This window comes from Tursiops truncatus, chromosome 10 (genome assembly GCF_011762595.2).
Source record: "Tursiops truncatus isolate mTurTru1 chromosome 10, mTurTru1.mat.Y, whole genome shotgun sequence".
Classification (NCBI taxonomy): Eukaryota; Metazoa; Chordata; class Mammalia; order Artiodactyla; family Delphinidae; genus Tursiops; species Tursiops truncatus.
The window spans coordinates 95,728,962-95,752,810 of record NC_047043.1 but is presented as its reverse complement, the minus strand read 5'-3'; the positions used below and the strand labels follow the sequence as shown (position 1 = coordinate 95,752,810).

Below are 23,849 nucleotides of genomic sequence, written 5' to 3'. Positions count from 1 at the left end.
AGGGCTTTATCTATATTATCACTAATCCATCTCCAGGGAGATGTTACTGATCCCATTTTAGAGAAGTATAAACTGAAGGTTGGAGAGTTGAGGGATTTGCCCAAGGCCACACACTGAGTTAAGTGGCAGGATGCAAACTCCACTCTTCCTGATTCTTCATCCACAGGTGCTTTGGGGGGGTTCATTCCCCTCCTAATCAGAACCTAACACTGGTTGATAGGTGGCCCCTTTCTAGTCTAATTCTTTTTTTTTTTTTTTTTTTTTTTTTTTTTTTGCGGTACGCGGGCCTCTCACTGTTGTGGCCTCTCTCATTGTGGAGCACAGGCTCCGGACGCGCAGGCTCAGCAGCCATGGCTCACGGGCCTAGCCGCTCCACGGCATGTGGGATCTTCCCAGACCGGGGCGGGGCACGAACCCGTGTCCCCTGCATCGGCAGGCGGACTCTCAACCACTGTGCCACCAGGGAAGCCCCTTAGTCTAATTCTTTTCTAGCACATCTGTATGACACATCTCCTTGATTTATTTCTCTTCCCATCACTTACCACCTGACACCCAGACCCATTTGGTTATTGCCTGTCTCTGCTCACTGGAACGTAAGCTTTATGAGGGCAGGAATATTTTTTGTAGTTGTTATTCTCTGCTGTAGTCCCAACCCCAAGCAGTACCCAGCACTTATTAGGGGCTCCCTGAAAGTTTGTTAACTGAATGAATGACTGGTTGGATAAGTAAGTCCTCTGGCGGGAGCTGGCCTCAGCAACTGGGCTGTACTGATAAGGGTTCATGGACAAAGAGGGACCTGTTCCCTACAGGACGCAGAATGTCCTCAGCTAAACCAAGTCACAAAATACCCCAGATGGTAGCCTCATCCAAACTCTCCCATTTGTTTTCTTCTGAATGAATACGAAGGAAGCCTCCACTAGATGGTAACGTCTCTTTAACATCTTAGCCTCTTGAATGTCTCCAGCCACGGAGAACTTGTCTCTCTGTTGCTAAGGCAGGAGCAGCAGCAGCAGCTGGGCAGTGCCAGGAACGGGGACAGTCAGATGGAGGGGGCTTGGCAAGGCCTCTTACTCACACGTAAGTCCTGGCTCTTCTATTTCCACAAGGTTTGCTGGAAACTTTTCTGTGGCCATGGCATAAAGAATCTGCTGAGCAAATCCGTGATTTGGCCCAGGAAAGTGTCACGTGGTGGTGGCAGGGGCACGTGCAACTTGAAAAAGTGTATTCAACATGACAATATGATTTTATATTTAGCAAAAAAATAAACAGTGTTTCTGTGGAAAGTGAACCTTGATAAGAGCCTGGTTGGTGGGGGGAGCGGGGAAAAAAAAAAAGCCTGGCTGGTGCGTCATGGATTTGTTTTTTAAAAAGTTGAGAAGCAGCGATAAATACTGAATAAATTAATAAAAGCTAATGATCTGTACTGAACAATTCAAGGCAATGTTATATGATGTAATATTTTATGTAATCCTGACTTTTGAGAGGTTCCTCCAGCCCCCAACTTGCCCCACATCCGGAAATGCAGAGGACTGACATTCTTTCCACCTACTGTTCTAACTCAGTCCTGATCATTCTTAATTTAAGAAGGGTGGCTTCATGTTTTCTGACAGGTGAGGGGAAAGTATGGGGACACCTAGTTTTTGTTTCCCAATGTTTAAAAAAAGATACAAATGAATTATTCATCAGTGATGTGGGTTTGCTTGGTAATTCATTCGTCCAAAGTTCATTTATTAGTTCTTCAGTCTCCATCAATCATTAAATCTGTCTGTTCCTTTCTATTCTAACACCATGCCAGCTGAGGGCCCTGGCACTCCCCCCGCCAAGCTTACTGCTGTGTGCCCCTGAGGGCAGGGACTTCGTTTCATTTCTGGAGCCTGGCACAACTCCTGGCACACAGGAGGGGCTTGGTAAATGCTGAGTGTGCTCCTGCCTTCAGGGTCCTCCTCCGTCCAGGCTCTCCCACACACTCTGCTGAACGGAGTCTCTCTACAACAGCTCCAGGTCCATCTCAATACTCCTTTGCTCTGCTCAAGAACCTTTTCCCGGAGTGTGTTCTGCAAACGCAACCGCTCAGGATGCTTGGGGCGGGGGGCTGGGGTCACCTAAGTACAGGATATACTGCACACGCTGTCTCTCTTGGAGGTTTACACCACCCATAGGTTCTGAAAAGTCCTGCGTCAAGGAAACCTATTTTAACTAACTTTGTTTAACCCAATGTTTTCCAAATGTGATGGACCACAAAAGCCCCTTTTTCATAAACTCTATTTACAGCCTGTAGTACTAGCCTCCTGTGTAGTACACTTTGGGAAACGTTGGCCTGCAGGATAAAATCTAAATGACTTAATAGAGTCTTACTTTGTGAGTGAAAACTAAGAGTCAGTGCTGAGAACATCATACAGATTATCCTGTCTAATCCTACCTTTCAGGCAGACATTATTTTTAAACCAATTTTACATTTGAGAAAAGCAAAGCTCATAAGGATTAGTGATGTTCCCAAGGTCACAGAGCTTGGAAGCGGCAAAGGCAGACTCAGGTCTATCCGACAGCACAGCCATGATCTTGGTCACTATGCTATGTCAAGGTCTGGGAAGAGTAGTTTGGACCCTATTATGAAGGCAGTGGGAGCTCTTGGGGGTTCTGAAGAAGGAGAATAGTGGGGTGAACAAAACGGGGAGGTTTGGAGAGAGATGGGGGCAGCACTCGACAGAGAGGGTCTGTCCCTGAGCATCAGCTCAGAACACGGAAGCTGCCCGAGAGCAAGGAGCATCTGCCATGCCCCATGGCCAGGGCTGCAGAGGTACTCACTGGACCACTTGATAGTAGCGCTGGAGGAAGTGGGACCAGCCCTCAGGGCTCAGGTAGAGCGGGGCCTCCATGTCCTTGTCAATGTCCACGTGGGCCACGTTGTTAAGGTGCTCCTCGCAGGCACACAGAGCCTCATCCACAAACTCTGGGGACACCGTCACCGGCTTTTTCTCTTGTTTCTTGGGCTGCTTGTCTCCTGTAGAGACAGGGAGGGGGCTGTCACTATCCCATATGCCATGGCCCCCACTGCCCCAAGGCCTGTCACTTACCTGAGACTTCACCCTAAATACACCTGAGGCCCAGCACACACCTGCATCCCCTACTGCCCTGGGACCGATCACTCACCTGGGGCTTTTGTTCTAAATTCACCTGCGGCCCCAGTGCTCACCCTTGGCCCTCAGTGTCCCAGGACCTATCACTCGTTTGAGGCTCCACCCTAAATGTCCCCGAAGCATCTCAGCACCTATAACCCCAGCACACACCTGCAGCCTCTCCGTGCTTGGGAGTTCTGACACGCCTGGGGCCTTTGTGCCCCTGATCCCGACACATGACCGTCTTCTTTGCACCTGACACACCCAAGAGACAGCAATTGGGCAGTCGGCCTCTGGAAGAGCCAGGGATTTTCCTCCTCCCAGTAGAGCTGCCCCTCACTTCTTCGAATCCCTGACTGATTAGACCCTGGGTTACAGGGTGGAGGCTGTGAGGTAGGAGCTAAGTCCAGAGAGGGAAAAGGCAAGCAATGGGTTGAGCCAGCAGGCAGCGAGGGACTCTCTGTGTCCCCCTTCACAAGGCACAAGGAGTCCTCAGACCAAGTGAAACTACATGGTTGCACAGCTTCCTCTCCTCACAGACCTGAGCTCCCCACAGGGCAGGGATGGACCACATCCTCTTAGTCTGTCCTCTCTCGAGTGCTTGGCCACATGCCAGGCCCATAGGAGGGCTGAATGAGGCAGTGGGTCAATTAACAAATGTATAGGAAGACACTTGGGTAGGTGTTTGGGACGGAAAAATGATGAGTGGATGGGCCGGAGGACACATAGGTGGTGGATGGCTGGATGGAAAAGAGGTAAATGGATGGGGAGACAAGGACAGATAGGTAGATAGGTAGGAAGGTGGAGTGGCTAGATGGATAGGGAGAGAGGAGCTGAGAGAAGTAGGTGAATGAACAGAACGACAGTGGGGGGGAAGATGAATGGATGGATGAATGGGTAGGTGCATGAGTCGGGTGGGTGAGAAGGTAGGCAGATGGATGGACAAAGGGTGGACAGATGGGTGGATAAATGTACGGATGGGCTGGTAGGAAGGGGTGGTGGATGGGCAGATGGATGAGAAAAATACAAAGACAGATGCGTGGATGAACAGGTGGATGGGTGTGTGGCTTGGTGGGAGGATAAGCGACTGGGGGGTGGAGGTAACCACAGTGCTTACCTGGGGCCGCTGCCTCTTCTGCTTGGATAGAGTATGACTTCCATTCTGACTTTACCACCAGCTTGAGAACGTTGCGGGCAGCTGTCAGCCAGAAGTCCTCTGCTCCCGGGGCAGGGGATACCCTGCTCAGCCTCTAGGCTCCAGGCCTATTCTGGTTCCGGAACCTGAGCATGACCTGCCCCATTTTGGATCCGGAACCTGACTACTGTTTCTGATTCTAGAACCTGGACTAGAACCTGGCTTCTGTTTCAACCGTAGAACCAGACCCAGAACCTCACCTGACTTGGCTCATACTCTACCTTCAGAATCATGCCTGGATCTGCTGTCTGCTTTCTCTCTTCTGTTCCTGATCCACTTTTTTTTTTTCTTTTGGTGATTTTTTTTAAATTTTATTTTTTAATTGATGTATAGTTGATTTACAATGTCCTGATCCACTTTTGATACTTATCTAGCCTGAGAACCAGACCTTGGCCCAGAATCTATATCAGATTTGGAGACTAATTTAAACCTAGCATCTAATCTGGATCCAAATTCTGACCTGACTTTAGGGCATGTGCTGGAGTTGGACCCTACTCTGCCTGAGAATCCCGAAGTCTAGAGCCTTTTCTAGGTTTGGAACCCAGTCTAGCCAGTGGAATCTGACACAAGGTTGGAACTTATTCTGGATTCCAAACTCAACCAAGAGACCAACTTTTAGAACCTGCTCTAGAAAGTAAACTAAGCTACATCAGCTCTTCTGGAGGTCTGGGTTGACCAAGGCAGGAGGCTCATTAAGGGAGGTACATTAGGGAAAGATAAGGATTGGGGAGGGAGAAGGATATCTGCTGGGGTAGATGAGGGCATGAGGAGAGGGGCCCTTTGCTCTCCAACACCAGCCAGGGCTTTAGCGCTCATCCCTCGGCTTGAGGGTCCAGGCATGGGGCTGGCATCTCCTTACCTATGAAGGCCTTCTTGTCATCCTCAGCCCCCAGGCGGTAGCAGCGCGGGAAGAAGGAGTCGGCATCGGCCTCGTCAAACCACGGCAAATTCCGGAGATTGAGACACAGACCCACCTATGGAGTTAGCCGCTGAGGGGGCAGGGTGGCACTGGCCCAGAGGGCCTCTAAGGGCCCCCACACTTGGCACACACCCAGACAGCTCAAGGGGACCCTGCTTGGACGTGCTCAGGGCCTCTGCCCCACTTGCTAGGCTTGACCCACTCATGTCCACCTCCCCGTGTTGCCCATGTGGTTCCTCCGCCGAGTATGCCCCACATCCTTCCCATCCACTCTTTCACACCCTTAAATACCTGCCTTCTCTAGGAATCCTCCCAGTCCACACTAATAATATACTAGCAGGTCTCAGTTATAAAGCCTATCATTCTTGCCATAACCCTAGATGATAGGTCTTACTGGTATTCTCATTTAAAGATGAGGAACCTGGGCTTCCCTGGTGGCGCAGTGCTTAAGAATCCGCCTGCCAATGCAGGGGACACGGGTTCAATCTCTGGTCCGGGAAGATCCCACATGCCGTGGAGCAACTAAGCCCGCGAGCCACAACTACTGAAGCCAGCGCCCCTAGAGCCTGTGCTCCGCAATGAGAGAAGCCATCGCAATGAGAAGCCCGCGCACCACAACAAAGAGTAGGACCCACTCGCCCCAACTAGAGAAAGCCTCCGCACAGCAACGAAGACCCAAAGCAGCCAAAAATAAATAAATTAAAAAAAAAAAAGATGAGGGACCTGAGGCTCAGAGAGGTAAAGTCACTTGTTAATAAACCCAGCTAAGATATAATGGATCCATCAGCCAGATATGCTCTGCTTGGAGAGAAGGGTCCTCCTGTTCACTATCACCGGACTTGGTGTTTGTTCTGTCTCCAGATCCCATTTGGATCCTGGAATCTATGTTAGGCATCATGTCTACATGTGGCAGACATGCTGCAGGGGTTAGATTTGAACCCAGGCGTGTCCGAATCCCACTGAGTCATATACCTCCCCATCTCCTGAAAACTCTTACTGACGAGGAGAACAGGGAGTGAGGTTGCCGGCCCGAGGGTGGGGGGGTTAGAAGCTGCCATGCCCGCGCCCTGGAGAACCCACCTTTGTGGTAAAGGAGCCCGCCTGGGCATAGTGGTTTATCATTTGATCCTTGGAGAGGAAGCGACAGTCCAGCATGTTCCGCCGAGTGGTCCAGATGAAGTAGGGGATCTCGTTCCGAACCATGCGCGACTGTGGGGAGGGGAGGAGACAGGGGAGGCTAATGTGGGCAGCACAAGGCCCGAGGAGGCTTCTCCCCGCCCTGCTGAGCAAGGTGGGAGAATGGAAGGAAAGGTTGCTATCAAGGGGGCCTCTAGCCCACATGCCATCTTTGTGTACATTAAGAAAAGACATCTCTTCCTCCGGGGCACACACTGCGTGAGCAGAGAGCAGGTGAGCTCGCAGCTCCTTTGGCCAGGTGCCCCCAGGCAGTGACTAAGCCCCACACCTGAACGCCACACCTTGTTCTGGCTCTTGGCCACGAGTGACTTGCTCAGTGGCATGACTGTGCCTCCAAGCTGGTGGGCACACTGCATGTGACAAAGGCTCTCTCGTGGGCTCCACCTCTCTCCGTCCTTCCTGCAACTCTGGGAGGTAGGACTATTGATAACCTGTAACACCATGTGCCAGGCCCTGTTCTAAGCTTGCCATGTCAACTCCTTTAATCCTCACTACGACCCTATGAGGTAGGTGCTACCATTATCCCCATTTCACAGATGAGGGAACTGAGGCACAGGGACTTGTCCAAGGGCTCACAAGGTTGGGCCATATGGAAGTGGCAGTCCTCAACCTCGCCTGACAGACGAAAACGGCAGTTTGGTCTAGTTCAGCTCAGTAAGTGGTGGTGCCGAGATTGAAAGCCAAGTGTCCCCATCTCAGCACACACACCCTCCACAACATCATACCAGCCTCTTTCAAAACGTTTTAAGCCCTTCCTGCTAGCCTTCCCTTGCTGGGGACGGGGGAAGATGAACTATGGGGTTTTTATTTGGAAGGGGGAAATTACCAGGCGTGCAGGTTGTGCCAGCTTCTGATAACAACCTAGCAACAAACAGTTCTGAACCCAGGCCAGCCTTGTCTGTGTCCCTCACCACTCCGCTGGCCTACCTAGGCTTTAGAGAACCAATCCGTTTTTATCACAGATAGGGAAACTGAGGCCCAGAGAAGGAAAGGACTTGTCTGGGGTCACCCAGCTGGACTCTAGTGCTCTCCCTCAAACGAAGCAGACCCCTGTCCAGCCCCCTGGGCCCTCACCATCAGAGCATGCGTCCCATGCAGGTCATCAAATTCCAGTAAATCATCGAACAGCTGTGGTAGCCGGAATGCTTCATCCTCATCTTCGTCCTCTGTGGATGCAGAGACCAGGCCTGGTAAGGCCCCTGTCCCCACCCCACAGGCCCATATCACAGCCTCAACCCTGGGACAGCGGGAACCAAAGGGATGGGACTCAGGAAGTTTGGGGAAAGGGAGGGATTGCTCACCATCCTCAGTGGTGTCACTGTCACCCAGATCCTTGTGTGGTGGTGGCAGCGTGGTACCCAAGTGATGGACCATCTTCTTCTCCACCCAGCCCCTCTGGCGCAAAAGCCACCGGATCACAGGGTAGCAGCCTTGGATCATGAAAATCTTCTTCTGCTGCAAGGTAACAGAAGAATGCTTGTTCAGCAAGTATAGCCTAAGTGCCTGTCACAGGGGATATAACGGTGAACCGGACAGCTATGGCCTCTGCCTTCAGGAAATTTTTATATTCCAGTAGAAGAGACAGGCTATAAATAAATAGAAAAATAATCTGCATAATAATCATCACAAGAGTAACTATATTTATTTGCTAATATTTACTGAGCACCTTCTATGTGTTAATCACTTATATACATTACTAACAATGATATGTATTTTTAATAGATACTATTATCACCACTTAACTGGTTATGAAACAGAGACATAGAGAGATTGAGTAGCTTGGCCACACAGTGGTTAAGTGAAAGAGCAGGAATTTACATCCAGGCTGGCGAGCTCGAGAAACTGGATCTTAATGGGGACCCAGAGAAACAGTCAGGGGAGGCTGAGAAGGAGCCAGGAATGTGCAGAGCTGGGCAAATGGCAGTTCAGGCAGAGGGAAAAGCATGTGCAAAGGTCTTGAGGCTGGAGAGGTTGGGAGGAACTGGAAGGAAGCCAGGGTGAATGGAGTGTGGAAAATGAGGGGGAGACCTCCTGAGAGGTAGAAGTAGACTGTGGAAGGTCCTGCAAGCCTTGGAACGAACTTGAATTTTATATTAAGAGTAGCATGAAGCAATAAAGTGAAGGGAGGGAGTGACATAGTTGGAGGCTGTAAGTGTGGCTTGCTGGCTTGCTGTCGTACGGAAAACAGATGGAGGGGACAAGGATGGAAGCAGGGAGATGAGGCAGAAGGCTGTTGTTGTTTCTGCAGGTTCTTACAGTGGAGATGGATGGGAACAAGGCAATAGAGGTGAGATTCGTTTTGGAAATAGAGACTAGTTTTGCTGATGGGATTAGATGTGTGGGTGAGGGAACAGAAAGATCAGATTTCTGGCTTGAACAACTGGGAGATGGAGGAGATCAGAGAGTAGGGAGGAGAACAGGTTTGGGCAGGAAAATCAAGAGTATGGTTTGGGACATGGGTCTGAAATGCTTTGATGTTCCCTGGGCGATGTCAAGTGGGGGGCTGGATCTCTGGAGCGTGCAGTTAGAGGACAGGCTGGGCTGGAAAGGGCATGGAGGGGGCACAGCACACTGACTGGACTCATGGCCAAGGAGACAGGTGTGGAGAGGGATCCAGGGAACCAGGAGTGTCCCAAGAAGTCTTCAAAGGCAACTGAAAAGTAGCTGCCAGGGAGGGAGAAAGGAGAACTAGGAGTGTGCAGACAGCCAAAAGGGAAGGTATGTGTGGGGGGTCGGTGCCTAAGGTGCCAAACCAAGGTCAGGACAGAAGAGGGACTGACTGCTGGATCTGGCTCCTTGGAGGTCACCAGTGACCTTGACTAGAGTGGTTCCCGATGGGAGTGGGGAAGGGCAGGGAACCAGAGTGGTGGGAGCTGAGGAGTGAATCCCAGGTGAAGTAGACAATTCTGCCAAGAAGTCTGGCTGTGAAGGGGGTATTGAAAAATGGGGAAGTATTTGAAGATGGGTGTGGATCAAGGGATCAAGGATTTTTTTCTTGTATGTTTTCTAAGGATGGGAGAAAATAGTGCAGGGAGGCAGGATGAGCCACTCTCCAGGCCCTTTCTAGACCCCCAAGCTCCCTCCGACCTTGATAGCTCTCTCCACGTGGATCTTGGCGTTTCTGAGCCGGCCCATGTGTTGAGACGCCTTGGAGAATCCTCGCCAAAGGACAAGAGAACCTGCAGAAAGATGCGCAGTGGGGCTGGGGTTGGCACCCCTCCTCTCTCTCCACTCTTCATCCGGATGCTCATCCTCTACAGCTCTTCTCCGGATCCCCACGTCCGCCCCCAGTCTTCTGGTCCTGGCCCCAACTGCCTCGGGCCAGGAGGGGCGGGCCGCAAAGGGCCTCACCGTCCTGCGGCGGGTCGTCCTCCTGGGCCGGGGTGGGCGAGGGCCCAGGGGGGGCAGGGATCCGCGGCTCCCTGGGCGTGGCTGCCGTGGGCCGAGGACTCGAGGTCGCAGCCTAGGCGGAGCGCCGAGGCTGGGCTGCCTGCCCAGCGTTGGCCGCCTGCCGGAGCCTCCTCTGGAAGCTGGAACTCGGAGTGGCGCGCCCAGGGCCATGGGGCGGGGGGACTGGTGCGGGGCTCGGGCGGCAGCGGCTTTCGCGGCCAGCTGCACACGGGACCCGCGTCCTGGCGGTACCAGGCGGTGGAGCCGCGAGGTACAGCCCCCAGCTCCTCCGCCCTCAGGAGCAGCGCCGCGTCGGGGCCGTGCGTGCACCCCTCGCCGCGCGCGCGCGTTCCCAGGGCTCCAGAGCCCGCCTCCCGTCCGCGCGCAGCCGCGTCTTGCAGGAGGGCCCTGCGGTGCCCGAGCTGGGCCCTCCGTTCTGAGGCCCCGCCCTCTGTCTTTTGTCGCCTTAGAAACCATTCACCCGGCACAATCAGGCCTCGGGGGGCTGGTTCGGTGGGACTACTTCCAGCAGGCCAAACTCCGAGCCTCACCTGCCCCAGACCCTTAATGAACAGGGAGCTGGAGTTGGAAGCGCAGAGCACTCACTGGTCCGCCAGTTTCTAACAGAGTCCTGATTCTTTATCCAGCGCTTCCTGGGGCTTCAGTTATTCCGCAGTATTCATAGGGGACCACATGCTACGTGGTGAGCTAGGTGCTGGGGACCGGAAGAACAACCTAGGGATGGTCCCTGATTTCACGGAGCTTACAGCCAAGTGAAGGGGAAACAAACAAAAAGCAAGCAACACAGGAATAAAACAGGTGTAGGTATGATAAGGGCAATGAACAAGCAATGAACTGAAACTAGGAAGGGGGCACACTTTATATAAGGTAATCAAGGATGTCCTCTCTTAAGAGATGACATTTAAGCTGAAGCCTACAGAAGGCAAAGGTGTTGAGGAGTTTGCCAGGGGAGGGATAGCATTCCAGGGAGAGGACATTCTCAGCAACAGCCCTGAGAGAGTAAGAACCTTCCTGGGGAACTAAAAGGAAGCCAGTGTCCTGGTGAGACCTGATCAGATCTGCAGGACCTGGCAGATGGAGCTAGGGTAAGGTCCTTGGGGGTAGATTTGAAAGCCAGGGCAGTATTATGGGGAAAATAATGAAGTGCAGAACACACCCCGCCCCCCCCAAAAAAAAACCCTCGGAAATAAAGTATCATTGTTTGAGTCGACTGCGGGGAAAAAAACAAGTTATGCAACAGCCCTCAAGACAAGACTGTAAGCAACCTTTTTGGAAGTAGTAGGAAAGTGTTAACCTCAAATGTCACAGGTGAGATAAATAAGGCTCCAAGACGTTAAATAATTTGCCTTAAATCGCACAGCAGAGGCAGCATTGGAACCCAGATCTGACTCTAGAGCCCCACTCTGAAACAGAATTGCTATTAGGGCTTCCCTGGTGGCGCAGTGGTTGAGAGTCCGCCTGCCGATGCAGGGGACACGGGTTCGTGCCCCGGTCCGGGAAGATCCCACATGCCACGGAGTGGCTGGGCCTGTGAGCCATGGCCGCTGTGCCTGCGCGTCCGGAGCCCGTGCTCCGCAACAAGAGAGGCCACAACAGTGAGAGGCCCGCATACCACACACACACACACACACACACACACACACACACACACACACACACAAAGAAATGCTATTAAACACAAGTCCATGTCATCACTCAGAGGGTTGCCTACCAGTAATGCAAGTACCAAATGGACAGTCTGCGAGGCAAACTGTAGCAATGCCCACTCAAGCAAAGTCCACGAACGCAGCTTTTTTATTCACTGGTAGATCTGCTCATACAGTGACGGTGGGTCCTCCACAGAGCTGTCCAGCCAACCCTAACCACTGAAATCACTCTTCCCAACCCTGTGGCTGGTGACTGGGCTTCCCAAAAGGCATGCCGTCAGGAGAGGACCGGCTGATTGGCAACCGTCCGGTCTGTACTCACCAGCAGCAAATTTGGTTCTAGGGGCTCTGAACCCTGAGAGATGGATCTGTGACAAATGAGAGTTCTAGTTGGCTCACCCAGGCAATGCTGTCCTGTGAGGGCTGAGTGAGCAGCTACCATACTCTATTGGACATCCACCTTCACCGTGAGCACCTTCTTGAAAGCAACATTCACTGCAAAGCTAGGATACAGCCATATGCCCCAGAGAAGGGCACACCTAATTCTGCAAGGCAGGAGGGGGAGAGTCACAGAGGTAATGTCATAAAGGGGATGACAGCTGTCCAAGCTGCCCCCACCCCCAGCCCCTCCATCCTTTAACAGTACCTTGTCCTGTTTCAAGAGACCCCCTTTTGGCCACATGGAAGAAACTCTTGAAAACTCAGCTCAAAGGCCAACCCTTCTGAAACTTTTCCTGACATCCTCTTCCATAAAAACACCCCCTGTGGGCGCCCCCAGACTTCCAGTAGTGAATCTGAAATGCTTCAACGCACTTATTCACACACCCAGGCATTTTACTGGCCCCCCAAGTCTCCCTGAGACAGGGATGATGTCATCCCCCACATCCAGCACAATGGAAGTTACCAAACAGCTTGGATGCTGGGCTGGTGGAAGGATCAGTTACTATTTATTCAGTACCTGTACGGCAGGTACTGTGTCAGATTTACATTATCTCCACTTTAAGAAACTGAAGCACAGACTATAAATAACTCGCTCAAATTCATCAGTAAGAATCAGGACTCAAGACATTTTTTTTTTAACTTCAAGGTATCACTAAGGCTTAGTGCTGTCCAAGAGAACTTTCTGCAATGATGGAAATGTTCTATTTACATACCCTGTGACCCGGCAGGCATCAGCAACTTGTAGCTATTGAGCACTGGTAGGACTGAGACAGTAGATTTTAAACTTTTTTAACTGTAACAATTAGACACACGTGGCTAGTGATTACTGTCAGCACAGGTAAAGGCAGAAAGCTTGGATTTGAACTCTACCCTCTTGCTCACTAGCTGGGAGATTCGGGGCAGACTGCTGCATCTCATGGAACCTCAGTTTCCTTAGCCATGAAATGGGATCATTATTTCTCTGAGGTTACCTTCTAGCCCAAATGAGCTCATTACATGAAAAGAACCAAAGCTCTATATAGGCAGAGAGAGCAGTTTCAGAAATGGGTGGAGCCTGGACTGCAATAGAGGTCTCTTGGGTTAGGGCCCTCGGCAGGACTAACGCCAGGGGCCAATCACGAAACTGTCTCTGGTGGGGACCCCCAGGCCCAAGTGCCAGCCAGATGGTCTTAGGGAAGAAAAAGCCTCACCTCCCAGCTTTTCAGGTATACACAGAGAGCACAGACCTCATGCACCCCCAGAGGGGCAAAAAGAGACTTTAATTAGGGGAGGGAGGATCCACCAGAATAAGAAAAGGTACAGCGAGCGTGGGAGCAGAGGAGCCAGAGCAGGCAGGAGGCCCCAGCCGGGAAGCTCTGGAGGACTCACCTCTCCACCTCTAGCACAGGCACTGCACTGACAGACAAGGCGAAACAGCGGTCCCTCTCAGCTGGGAGGGCACGAAGAGGCCCCTGCGGCCAGAGGTTGCCTAGCTTTCAGGCCCCAGCTCCTAGGTGTGGCTGGTGGCCACCAGTTCAGCCCTTGTCCCCAACCAGTGCTGGGTGGCCATCTTCAGGCAGAGCTCAGGAAGCTGGCAGAGGGTCTCCACCGCTTCTACTGGCTCAAGGAAATAAGAGAATGAGGGAGAGGAACTGGAGTCTGAAACCTCCCTCCCTCCCCACCTGTGGTGGCTCCAGGGAGGAACAGTAGTCGCCTTCTGGCTCCAGGCCCGCCCAGACCCACAGCGACCAATAAGGTACAATCACTGGGACCAGTCACAGCCACTGGAGGTGGAGGTTGTTTGTTTAAAAAAAAAAAAAAAGACAAAAAGGTTACAGTCTCCTACAAGCACAGAGTTTTAAGTTTCAAGACGTTAAAAAAAAATCTGTCCCGGCCCAGGGGACTGAACATCAGAAGCCAGCCTGACCAGGCACATGTGGCCTTGGGGCAGGTCCACTGCTGCTTTGCTGCCCAGCTAGCAAGCACACCCCCCCCTCCCACATCTAATGCCCACCCCGACACCCAGCTCCCCTCCGCTGCTGCTGCCGCCGTCGCCACCGCTGCTCTGGGGAGTAACTCCAGGACGCCTTCGCAGAGACACGGGGGAGTCTGAGGGGGAAGGCCACGAGATCCAGCCAGATGCTTTAGAACTGTCAAGAGAACCAAGAGGCGGTGAATGATGTTATTACTGTATCCTCGCAGGCCTGCTCTGGGGAGGTGGGCTGATTTGAGAGCGGCAGCTGTACTCAGATCTCTGCAGGGCAGGGTTCGGTCTCAGGACACCCTGTGGGCACACTCTAATTTAGCCAGCATTCAGCAGTGTGACCTTTGGGGCACTGGCCCTAAAACCTAGCACTGGACAAGGCAGAAAAATTAAGGGTGACGTGGGTTTTTCCACAGCTCCCCTTGGTCGTGCCACAAGGGCTGCCAGAAAGCCCTGTCACTGTGCCTTGCTTACTGAACTGAGGCTGCCTTCTTTAGAAATGGGGGCTCACATGCAAATGCTTGGGGATTCAGAGAGGGAGCCAGGATCTGGTACTCTGTGTCAAGCTCTGGGTGGTCCTCCAAGTAAGACAGGCCCTTGAAATGCTTTCTAACCTCAAATATCTCCCATGGTGCCTAGAACAGCCCTGGACATTTTATAGACCAGAGGTTGTGGACCAATGGCCCACGAGCTGAACTCAGCCCAAAGATGAGCAGTGTTTGGCCCACGGGTTAAAAGAATATGAATCAGTCGATATGAATATGAATTAGCCAACCTTGAAAATATAGCACACTGCACAAAGATCCAGATTTTGAGATTCTTTTGATGAAGCCACGGAGGGCCAGAGCTGTGCGGTGGTGATCCTCTTCAGGTGAGGCATGTGCTCACCAGATCCCCACACGGCCCGCCTCACTCATGTACATTACCAGCCCGACCCTTACATGCACCTGATGCCATTATACTATCTTAGATCTTGAGTCTGAAAACTCCAATTCCTGGTTCCTTCACTTACTGGCTGAGGCACCTTGGACATATGACTTAACTTCCAGAGCCCAGATAACTCATCTATGAAATGGGGATGCCACCTGATTCAAAGATTGTTTTAGGTATTAAATGAGATACTTGAACGTACATTTTTAGCTGTATTACCACAGAAATGTACTTACTGTAACAACTAAATGACTGTCGAATGAATGACCCAAATACTAAATTGGGACAAGAACTATTTTTCTTCAGTTGAGTTCAGAGGCCTCGCAGTGCCCTGGCCATATAACCTTGTGCTACAATACAGGGAAAGCTTACTAGGCACCAGGTGATATGCTTTATACACATTTCTTCATTAATGCTCAACCACACTGAATGGTACGTATTAATTAACAGTCTCACTTCACAGCCGAGGAAACTGAGGCTTAGTCGAGAGGTTCTGTAACATGCCCGAGGAAGCAGTGGAGCCGGACTCACACATAGGTGGCCTGACTCCACGGCCTGTGTGACCTGAACAAGCGTGTTCCCCTGGTTGCACAGTACAGCTACTTTGTACACTGGCTGTCCTCAGTATAATTAAAGCCCAGGGGAAGCGGGTGTAATATCCATTTTCAGGAATCTGAGCTCCTCCGGGGCTGGATCTGTACGCACTGGTAGGAGTAAACACTAATTCTACCATCCAGGGATCATAGTTGACTCTGAGGGGAACATAACAACAAACCAAGGACTGTTTGGAAAAAGAAAAAAAAAAGAAGGCACGTCGTGAATGACTAAAAAAGAACAACTGTGTCATCACTTCATCAGTGTAAACAATTCGTCCTCCTCAAAGGGCTGTAGTCCTTTCCGTCACGAAGCCACAACAACTAAAGAGGGATCTGTAGGACTTAAGCCGTGAAAACGATGGAAAACAGGCTGCAGAAATCATGACTTTAAGCCTGAGAAGCAGATGCCAAAGGAAACTATTCCAGTCTGTTTGAAAACTGGAATTATACTGATTAACTGCCCTATACTCCTAGAAAATTCACATGTGGATTTAACTTGCCTCACTCGGGGATTGAACTAGATACAGGGAAGGACCGTGTACACTTTGAGATGTAGAAATGAGCGACTAAGAGAGGCATCACCCAGGCCCCCGGAGATGGAAAATGCCCTGCAGCTCTCCAACATGAAGCACGGGCCCTCCTGCCCCAAGGAATCAGGCTGACCTGCAGCCCACCAGAGCTCCTAGAGGCCTCAGGAAATATTCACGCACCGTTGGCACCACTTTCCCACCAGATGCTAAATTCTCAGCACGACCCATAGGTCTTTCTACTTCTGGAAACAAACCAGGAAGGCCCCTACACTTACATTCTTGAGGAACTCCTCGGCCACAATGCGCGCACGGGCATTGACCGACAGCTTCATCTCACTGATCTCCTTGTCGATTTCTTCCATGAAGTGGATCACAAAGTCCACCAACTTGTGTTTATACATCTGCTCTGTGTGGAAGTTGGTGATCAGAAAACTGATGTCATACCCCTAGGGAAGGAAGACAGTGGGGAGCAGGGAGAGAAGAAACAGGAGAGAATCAGCATCCTGGGGGCGCTGAGCTGGCCGTGCCCTCTACGTCCACTTAGCCACATGCTTCCAGTTGCTTGTGACCCTATCCCAAGCTACATGCCCTTCAGGCAGCAGCCCACCTGCTCTGGTGGGGTGTGTATGTTGGATCCAAGGAACCAACAGTTGGATCAACTAAACCCAGTTGAGAATTTTGTGTCTATCAGACATCTCTGGCAGACTATCTGTGGCACAGACAGTTGCATTCAGAATGAGTCAACGGAGAGTGAAGGGACTGGAAATCTTGTCAAAGAAGAATCTCTTCAAACAAAAGGAACATCTAGTCCAGAGAGAAGCGAAGATGCTGTGGGAGAAGGATGGGACTGAGGTCTTTAACTATCAGATGGGCTGTGTGTAGAAGAGCAATTTTATTTATTCTGGGTGGCCCTGGAGGTTAGATCTAGGACCAGAAATTTTAGCTCAGGATGAGGACGAGCTTGGCCAACATGTCTAATGTGTTTGACGATGGTGTTTGCTGCTCTGTGTGGTAGTTGCTTAGTCACTGGCAGAGAGTTGATCTGGCAGGGAGTCTGTAGAGAGGACTCAAGTACAAAGTCAGACAACAAGTGACCCAATGTCAACTGTGGCCTTGAGACTCTGATTCAGTTGGTGGCAGAGTTTAGATTTCTGATTCATCATGCCCTTTCTGCCGCTAGACTATAGGCTCTGGGAAGGTGCACAGTGCATCTCATCTTTTTTGCCTTTTCCATGGTTGAGGCAGACCCAGCCTCCGAAGCTGATTCCCCTTATTCCCACAACAGCCGAAACGAAGGCCAATTCTCACCCACGAAGGCCGTGGGTGCCCTACAGCTGGGCGAGCAGCAATCCCAGTTCTAGAAACAATCCCAGGCCAGTAACAGTTGATGCGGTAGTGGAATTCTGGGTATTACAAACATATGGCTCACACAGTCTCACCTCCACTGGTTTCCTTCGGAGGATAAAGAAGTTCTCTGCTCTCATCATCATGAAGCGCATGAACTTGTGACATAAAATCTTCTCGATCTCATCAGCCTGGCGAGAGCAAAGGAGAAACGTGTTTCCCTAAAGCTGACACTCTAGGCCAACAGAAATCTGGAGCCTGGTCTTCTGACTGCAATTTCTCCCAGGTTCGCTGGAGGTAGTGGGGTTGGGTATTGGAACACCACCACCTGAACTCTGAATCGTGGGGTAACTGGTTGCCAACTGAAAAGAGGGTCTACTACATTAGGGCCCTCCAACTTAATGGGACGTTATCATGATCTTGCCTTCACCCATTCTAGAAAAGTAATTCTGGCAAGCCCACATCTTTTTTTAATTTTAATTTTTTGGCCACGCTGCATGGCATGCAGAGTTCCCCGACCAGGGATAGAACCTGTGCCCCCTGCAGTAGAAGTGCAGAGTCTTAACCACTGGAAGGGAAGTCCTGGCAAACTCAAACCTTTTATCTGTTCCTTCTGCAGACTTCCTGAGACTCCCCTGGTGGTGCAGTGGTTAAGAATCCGCCTGCAAACGCAGGGGACATGGGTTCGAGCCCTAGTCCGGGAAGATCATGCCGCAGAGCTACTACGTCCATGCGCCACAACTACTAGGCCCACACGCCACAACTACTGAAGCCTGTGTGCCTAGAGCCTGTGCTCCGCAACAAGAGGAACAGATAAACCTTTTATCTGTTCCTTCCAGAGTCCACATCTATATTCAAAACTACCCTTTCCTTTCTTATTTCACTAGCGCTACATTTTCCAGTCTGTGATACATACTGTGAAGAATATCAGAGATAACCTTAGGTGGTCTCCACGTTAGTAGCAATGAACATCAAACAAACCCCAAAGTTTCTCCCTGATGAACTCTCAACATTTCTGAAGGAAGAATTTTGCTGCACAGGGCAGACACACCCTTAACAGCCCCCAACACTTGTTAATCTCCCCTTTCAACAAACAGAGCAGGCCCTTGGCTTAGAGCTTTCTATAGGCAGAAGTGTCTAGTCTGAACTTAATAACCTTGTTGTTTTCAACGTGCTTGTTTTTTAGACTTGTCCTCAATTTGGCAAGTGGTATTGTTTTTCCATTTGTGGCACAAAGTTTCTTTTTCAAACAAATTTAAGTAGGAGAAAATAAGTTGGGCTTCCCTGGTGGCGCACTGGTTAATAATCTGCCTGTCAATGCAGGGGACACGGGTTCGAGCCCTGGTCCGGGAAGATCCCACATGCCACGGAGGAACTAAGCCCGTGTGCCACAACTACTGAGCCTGCACTCTAGAGCCCATGAGCCACAACTACTAAGCCCACGTGCCACAACTACTGAAGCCCACGCGCCACAACTACTGAAGCCCACGTGCCTAGAGCCCAAATACTGCAATGAAGAGTAGCCCCCACTTGTGGCAACTAAACAAGGCCCACGTGCAGCAGCGAAGACCCAACATAGCCAAGAAGAAATAAATAAATAAATAATAAGTCAATAAGTTAATTGAAAGAAATCTATTAAGTAAAGAAGTGTCCAAGTAGTCGATAAATATGGCAGAAATTATGGTGGTAGTGGGAGTGTCAGACATTTGTGAAACACAGAGGAAAGATAAGAAATTACACTTCCTGAGACTCCCCTGGTGGCGCAGTGGTTAAGAATCCGCCTGCAAACGCAGGGGACATGGGTTCAAGCCCTAGTCCGGGAAGATCATGCCGCAGAGCTACTACGTTCATGCGCCACAACTACTGGGCCCACACGCCACAACTACTGAAGCCTGTGTGCCTAGAGCCTGTGCTCCGCAACAAGAGGAACCACAATGAGAAGCCCGCACACTGCAAGGAAGAGTAGCCCCTGCTCGCCGCAACTAGAGAAAGCCTGTGCATGGCAACGAAGACCCAGCAGTGAAAAATAAATAAACTAAATTTATTAAAAAAAAAAATGACACTTCATATTTTTACCCTAAATCTCCCTTTCGGAGTTTATGGCTATCAAATTGATACTGTTACTGCTTATTTTTCTGAACTGGACTTATCCTTCATTCCTTAGGAAAAGTTTTGTGACCTGACACCAAACTGGCCTGTAGCCTTGGCTGCTACATTTCCTGCCTTCTAATGCAGAGCAAGGCCTAGAAGATGGGGCTGATCTCTCTTTATCTACCGAGCTGATGAGTTTGGCAAATCATTTCCTGGTAATAAAACCTGGGTTTCTTTGCACCCTGAATCTGGCATGCTGATCTCTCACATGGGGGCCCCTGGCCTCCCGGTGAGGCAGGGGATCTGTGGTGAGCTCACCTGTTTCACAGCAATGCTGACCCGGACAGAGTTGATGGAGCCTTCAATCAGAACCTTTTCCTTCTCATTCCTGCTGATGGTCACAGGCTGTAGCAGGAGCTCTTTGCTACTCCTGAAAACACAAAATCACAGAGGCCTCTGTACTATAAAAGAACAGAATGGTCAAGGAGACCCCACAGCAGATCCTAGAATCACTATCTGGGACCACAGAGTCCAAGGAATAGGAGACTCACAAGCAGGGGTGCTCCAAGATGGGGGCAGCAAGCGTGTTCTCCAGCAGAAAGAGCACAGGCTCTGGAGTCAGGGCGAAAACGTTTTGAAATCCAGCCTCCTCTGTTACTTTCCTTGGGCAAGTTACCCTGTTGGAATCTCAACTTCCTCATTTGTAAAATGACTCTGATTCCTATTTCACTGCTGAGGACTGAGAGAGATCAAAAAGGGTCAAGTGTCTAACAGTGTGCCTGGCACACTGTAGGAGCTTTACAAATGACAGCTCTTATTTTCATAACTATAGGCAAACCCATACACTGTTTAGGGAATGAGGAGAGAACCTGCCTTAGAGAGAAGGACAAGCTAAAATCGAACAGTCTGGCCTCCTTTAATGATCAATCCAGAAGGATTCACTTGTTCAACATTAAGATCCCTCTCAGCTCAGTTCCCATTTTGATGTCCCTGGATCCCTGTGATGATAGTTGGTAGTTAACTATGGTGGTGCTATCTGGGAGCTATTATCCTTTAAAAATACCTATTGGAAACCATATATGTTAAGTAGCATAAAAGGGCACATCCTAACATCTTGTCAGTTTTCTTAAATTCAAATCATATCAACTTAGTGTGGTAACACTGCTTATCTCAGTTGTATATGTCCCAGATTAAATTTTAAAGGGGAAAAAGAATAATTATTTACAAAACATAAATTACATAAGAGAAAATAATCCCAAGTACGGAATATTTGGAGTAGACGACGGATGAGTCCATTTTTTTTTTGGGGGGGGGGTGGTGGTGGGGGCGGAATCCTTGATCTTTAAATTAGAAAAGAATAGAGATGGCATCTCAGGTAACTAAATTCTTAGTCTACTCCTTAAACTGCCAGAGGGCTCACTAACTCCATGGGAGGTAATTCCCAAATGGCCCTACGCTGAGAAGTCACACCTTGTGTCAAGCAATCTTGGCTCCAGAGCAGCTTCTCCCCTGAGTTTTGTCCTGCCAACCCACTGACCCTATTTTCTGAACTTCAAATTGGGAACCATTGTTCATCTGGCAGCAAGACAAAAAATGTGAACTGTAGTTGTACTGACAACTCCAGGATGGAAGTTACTCATGGCACACAGTCATCTCTGGGTGTTGCACCCATCAACCCCACCCCTTTTCCTTCCCTACCTGACTTCCACTTCGGGCTTGTTGTGTCGTTCTACCACCTGGGAGGAGAAATTCTCCAGGCAGAGGGCAGCCTGCAGTGTGGCCCGCACGGCACTCAGGTAAGGACGGAGAGTGGCAGTCTGTAGGAAAAAGGCCAACAGAGGATCAGAATCTGTCTCACCAAACCCACTGGTCCCCTAGTCCAGCTACACAGGAGCCAGGCAGTACTCAGGGTCCCTGACTCTCAGATACTACAGTGAACACAATAGACTAGGCCTTCAAGGTGCCTTTCATTCTAGGTTTAGAACAGTGGTTCTCAACAGGGGACCATTTTGCCTGCCAGGGGACATTTGGCAATGTCAAGACATTTTTCATTTTTACAACGTGGGGTGGGGTAGGGGTTACTGGTGTTGAGTAGACAGAAGTCAGGCATACTGCTAAATATCCTACAATGCACAACAAAGAATTATTCAGCCCCAAATACTGCTGAAGTTGAGAAACTCTGGTCTAGAAGCATACAGGTGAATGATTGTCTTCAATCTACCTTTTGAGCCAACAAATGTATAGATCTACAGTGTGCCAGCCTGGGAATTCAAAGATGATTAAGACCTTCTCTACCCTTAAAACAGCTCGACTAGGTCAGGAAAACAGAGAAAGTAACTATGATATAATGGGTAAAATGTAAAAGAAATTTACAATTTTTATTTGCAAAAAAAATTGGTTTTGATTTGAAGATGGAAATAAGATTAGGAAGACTTTACAATGATAAAAAGTAGAATGACATTCCCAATAGAGGCAACGGTGTCTAGCTACACTGGCCTGTCTTCAGTTCCTTGTATTAGCCAAGTTTTTTCTCACCTCAGGCCTTCACACATGCCAAACCATCTATCTGCAGGCTTTTCTCCCCCTTCTTTGCCTAAGTCATCCTTTAGATCTTGGTTTATTCAGGGAAGGCCTCCTCCTTCCTCAGAGAGGCCTTTCCTGACTTCGCTCTTCATTGCACTTACTATAATTTACAGTGACACACCCTTTATATATCGTTCATAAAGTAATTTTCTCCTTCACTAAACTGTAAGCTCCATGGTCAACAGACCATGTCTATTTTATTCAAATTTACATACCCTGCACCTAGGTCAGTCAGCACCTTACATATACTCTGTCTTACTCAGTTTCTGTAGAATAAGTGAACGAATGAAAAAATAACTTAAGCAAGATCAGAATAACAAAAAAGGGCAGTAAGAGTTCCAGAAGTAGTAATGAGTACAGTGTTGCCAGGAAGCATTTTAGATTCTATGGATGAGGCTGCAGTAGTAGCCTAGAGATTCATGGGGAATCTCAAATGCCAGGCTACTGAGTGTAGCTCTTCTTTTAAGGTGGCAAGGAACTGCTGGGGCTTTCTGAGGAGGAAGTTACATGACTACAGTTGCATGGCAACTCTGTGGAGAATGGACTGGAGGAGAGGGAAGTGAGAGAGCAGGCAGAGAAGATTATTTAAGGAGGGTAATGAGGGCTTGGCCTGGAGCAATGCAGGACAAGCAAGATTATCTCTGTCAAAATTCAGACAGCAAATCTGAAAAAGGTGCATTTTAGGTGGCCAGCCCTGTGGTGCCTGCCTTTTCAAAAATAGAACAGACACATTCTCGTGTAATATCTCAACAAGTTTGATGTTTAAAAAATCAAGAGGCATGGCCTAAATTAAAACAAAAAAAAGAATATCCCAGCTTTCTAGCTGACATAAGAGGACACAAAGGCGGAATAAGTAACACAAGAGGGTGAGCAAGTTTAGGGAGAGAAGATGAGTTTTGATCCAGAGGTCTAATTTCAAGGTGTCTTCAAGATATCCAGGTGAACCTTGAACGAGAACCTTCCCAGGTGAACCTAGGAAGGTAGATTTAGGAGTCACCATAAATCACATGGTCACGAAAACCTGTACATTAAATAGGTATCACCAGAGAGAGTGCAAAGAGGGGAAGGTAGTGAGCCAAGTCTCAGTTGCCAGGAACACCCACAGTTATCAAGAGAATTTCCTGCAAGGGAGGGGTCAGCAGTATGAGAGCTTATATTCTACAGTAAGGCTGATACGGTTGAGTTCTGACCAGGAAGAGGTCTACGTAGAGGAAGCATAAAAGAGATCCTTCAGTGAGAAAGAAGCAAGGCTGGGGCAACATGAAGAGTGGGATAAGCAAGTGTGGAAGTTTCCCTGAGAGAACTGTGGGGTTAAGCGGGTAAGAGAGAACAGGGGAGTGTATTTAGTGAAGGTCTACTCTGGGTGGGGAGGTGGCCCTACTACGGGCTGCGGCTTACTACGTGCCTTCGAGGCGCTACCACGAACCTAGAAGAGCCCACTTCCGGCTTCCTCCATGCCTCAGTATCCCCCACCTGCTTCAAGGACCAGACTATGCAGCCGCAAGGCCTGCTTCTTACAAGGGCGTCCCCCGCTCGCCCCTTCCTCACCTCGGCCCCGCCCCGCCCTCTTTCTCCCAGCCTCAGGGTGCCCCCACACCCCCTGCATCCCTCGGCCCAGGGCCTCTCCGCTGCAAAGCCGCATCTCCCCCAGACCCAGATCCCTGAGACAGAACAGCGGGGGCCCCGGGCCCGGGGCCCGTCTCTCACCATCGCGGGCGCTGGCTGGGCCGGAAAGCGGAAGTGCGGAAGTGGCCAGTCCCGCGCCGCCTTCTCTTTCGCGAGAAGCGCAGCCGCAGTCTCCGCCCGGACGTCTGGACTGTACCATCAACGCTCCGAGCGGGGGAGGAGGAGGCTAAGAACATTTGGCCCCTCGGAAGTTTTCCCCCT

At 50.1% G+C, this 23,849-nt stretch overlaps 2 protein-coding genes across 2 annotated transcripts in view; both read right to left on the bottom strand.

Annotated features, from left to right (window-relative positions):
- TTLL3 (tubulin tyrosine ligase like 3) overlaps positions 1–9,806 on the bottom strand; it is a 28,414-nt gene extending 18,608 nt beyond the window's left edge. Inside the window, 8 exon segments of the mRNA XM_073787671.1 lie at positions 2,806–3,001; positions 4,234–4,332; positions 5,171–5,285; positions 6,311–6,439; positions 7,502–7,593; positions 7,729–7,882; positions 9,515–9,606; positions 9,779–9,806. Coding sequence (XP_073643772.1) covers positions 2,806–3,001; positions 4,234–4,332; positions 5,171–5,285; positions 6,311–6,439; positions 7,502–7,593; positions 7,729–7,882; positions 9,515–9,562 — 833 coding nt within the window. The 5' untranslated portion in view covers positions 9,563–9,606; positions 9,779–9,806.
- A 3,344-nt stretch (positions 9,807–13,150) lies between these two features.
- On the bottom strand, positions 13,151–23,805 carry ARPC4 (actin related protein 2/3 complex subunit 4). The gene is made up of 6 exons (XM_033865416.2): positions 23,670–23,805; positions 21,078–21,196; positions 19,698–19,809; positions 17,384–17,479; positions 16,220–16,390; positions 13,151–14,054 (listed from the first exon to the last, which is right to left on the bottom strand). Exons 1-6 carry the CDS (start codon positions 23,670–23,672, stop codon positions 14,049–14,051), a joined length of 507 nt encoding a protein of 168 aa, XP_033721307.1. The 5' UTR covers positions 23,673–23,805; the 3' UTR covers positions 13,151–14,048.
- Between the last annotated feature and the right edge of the window lie 44 nt (positions 23,806–23,849).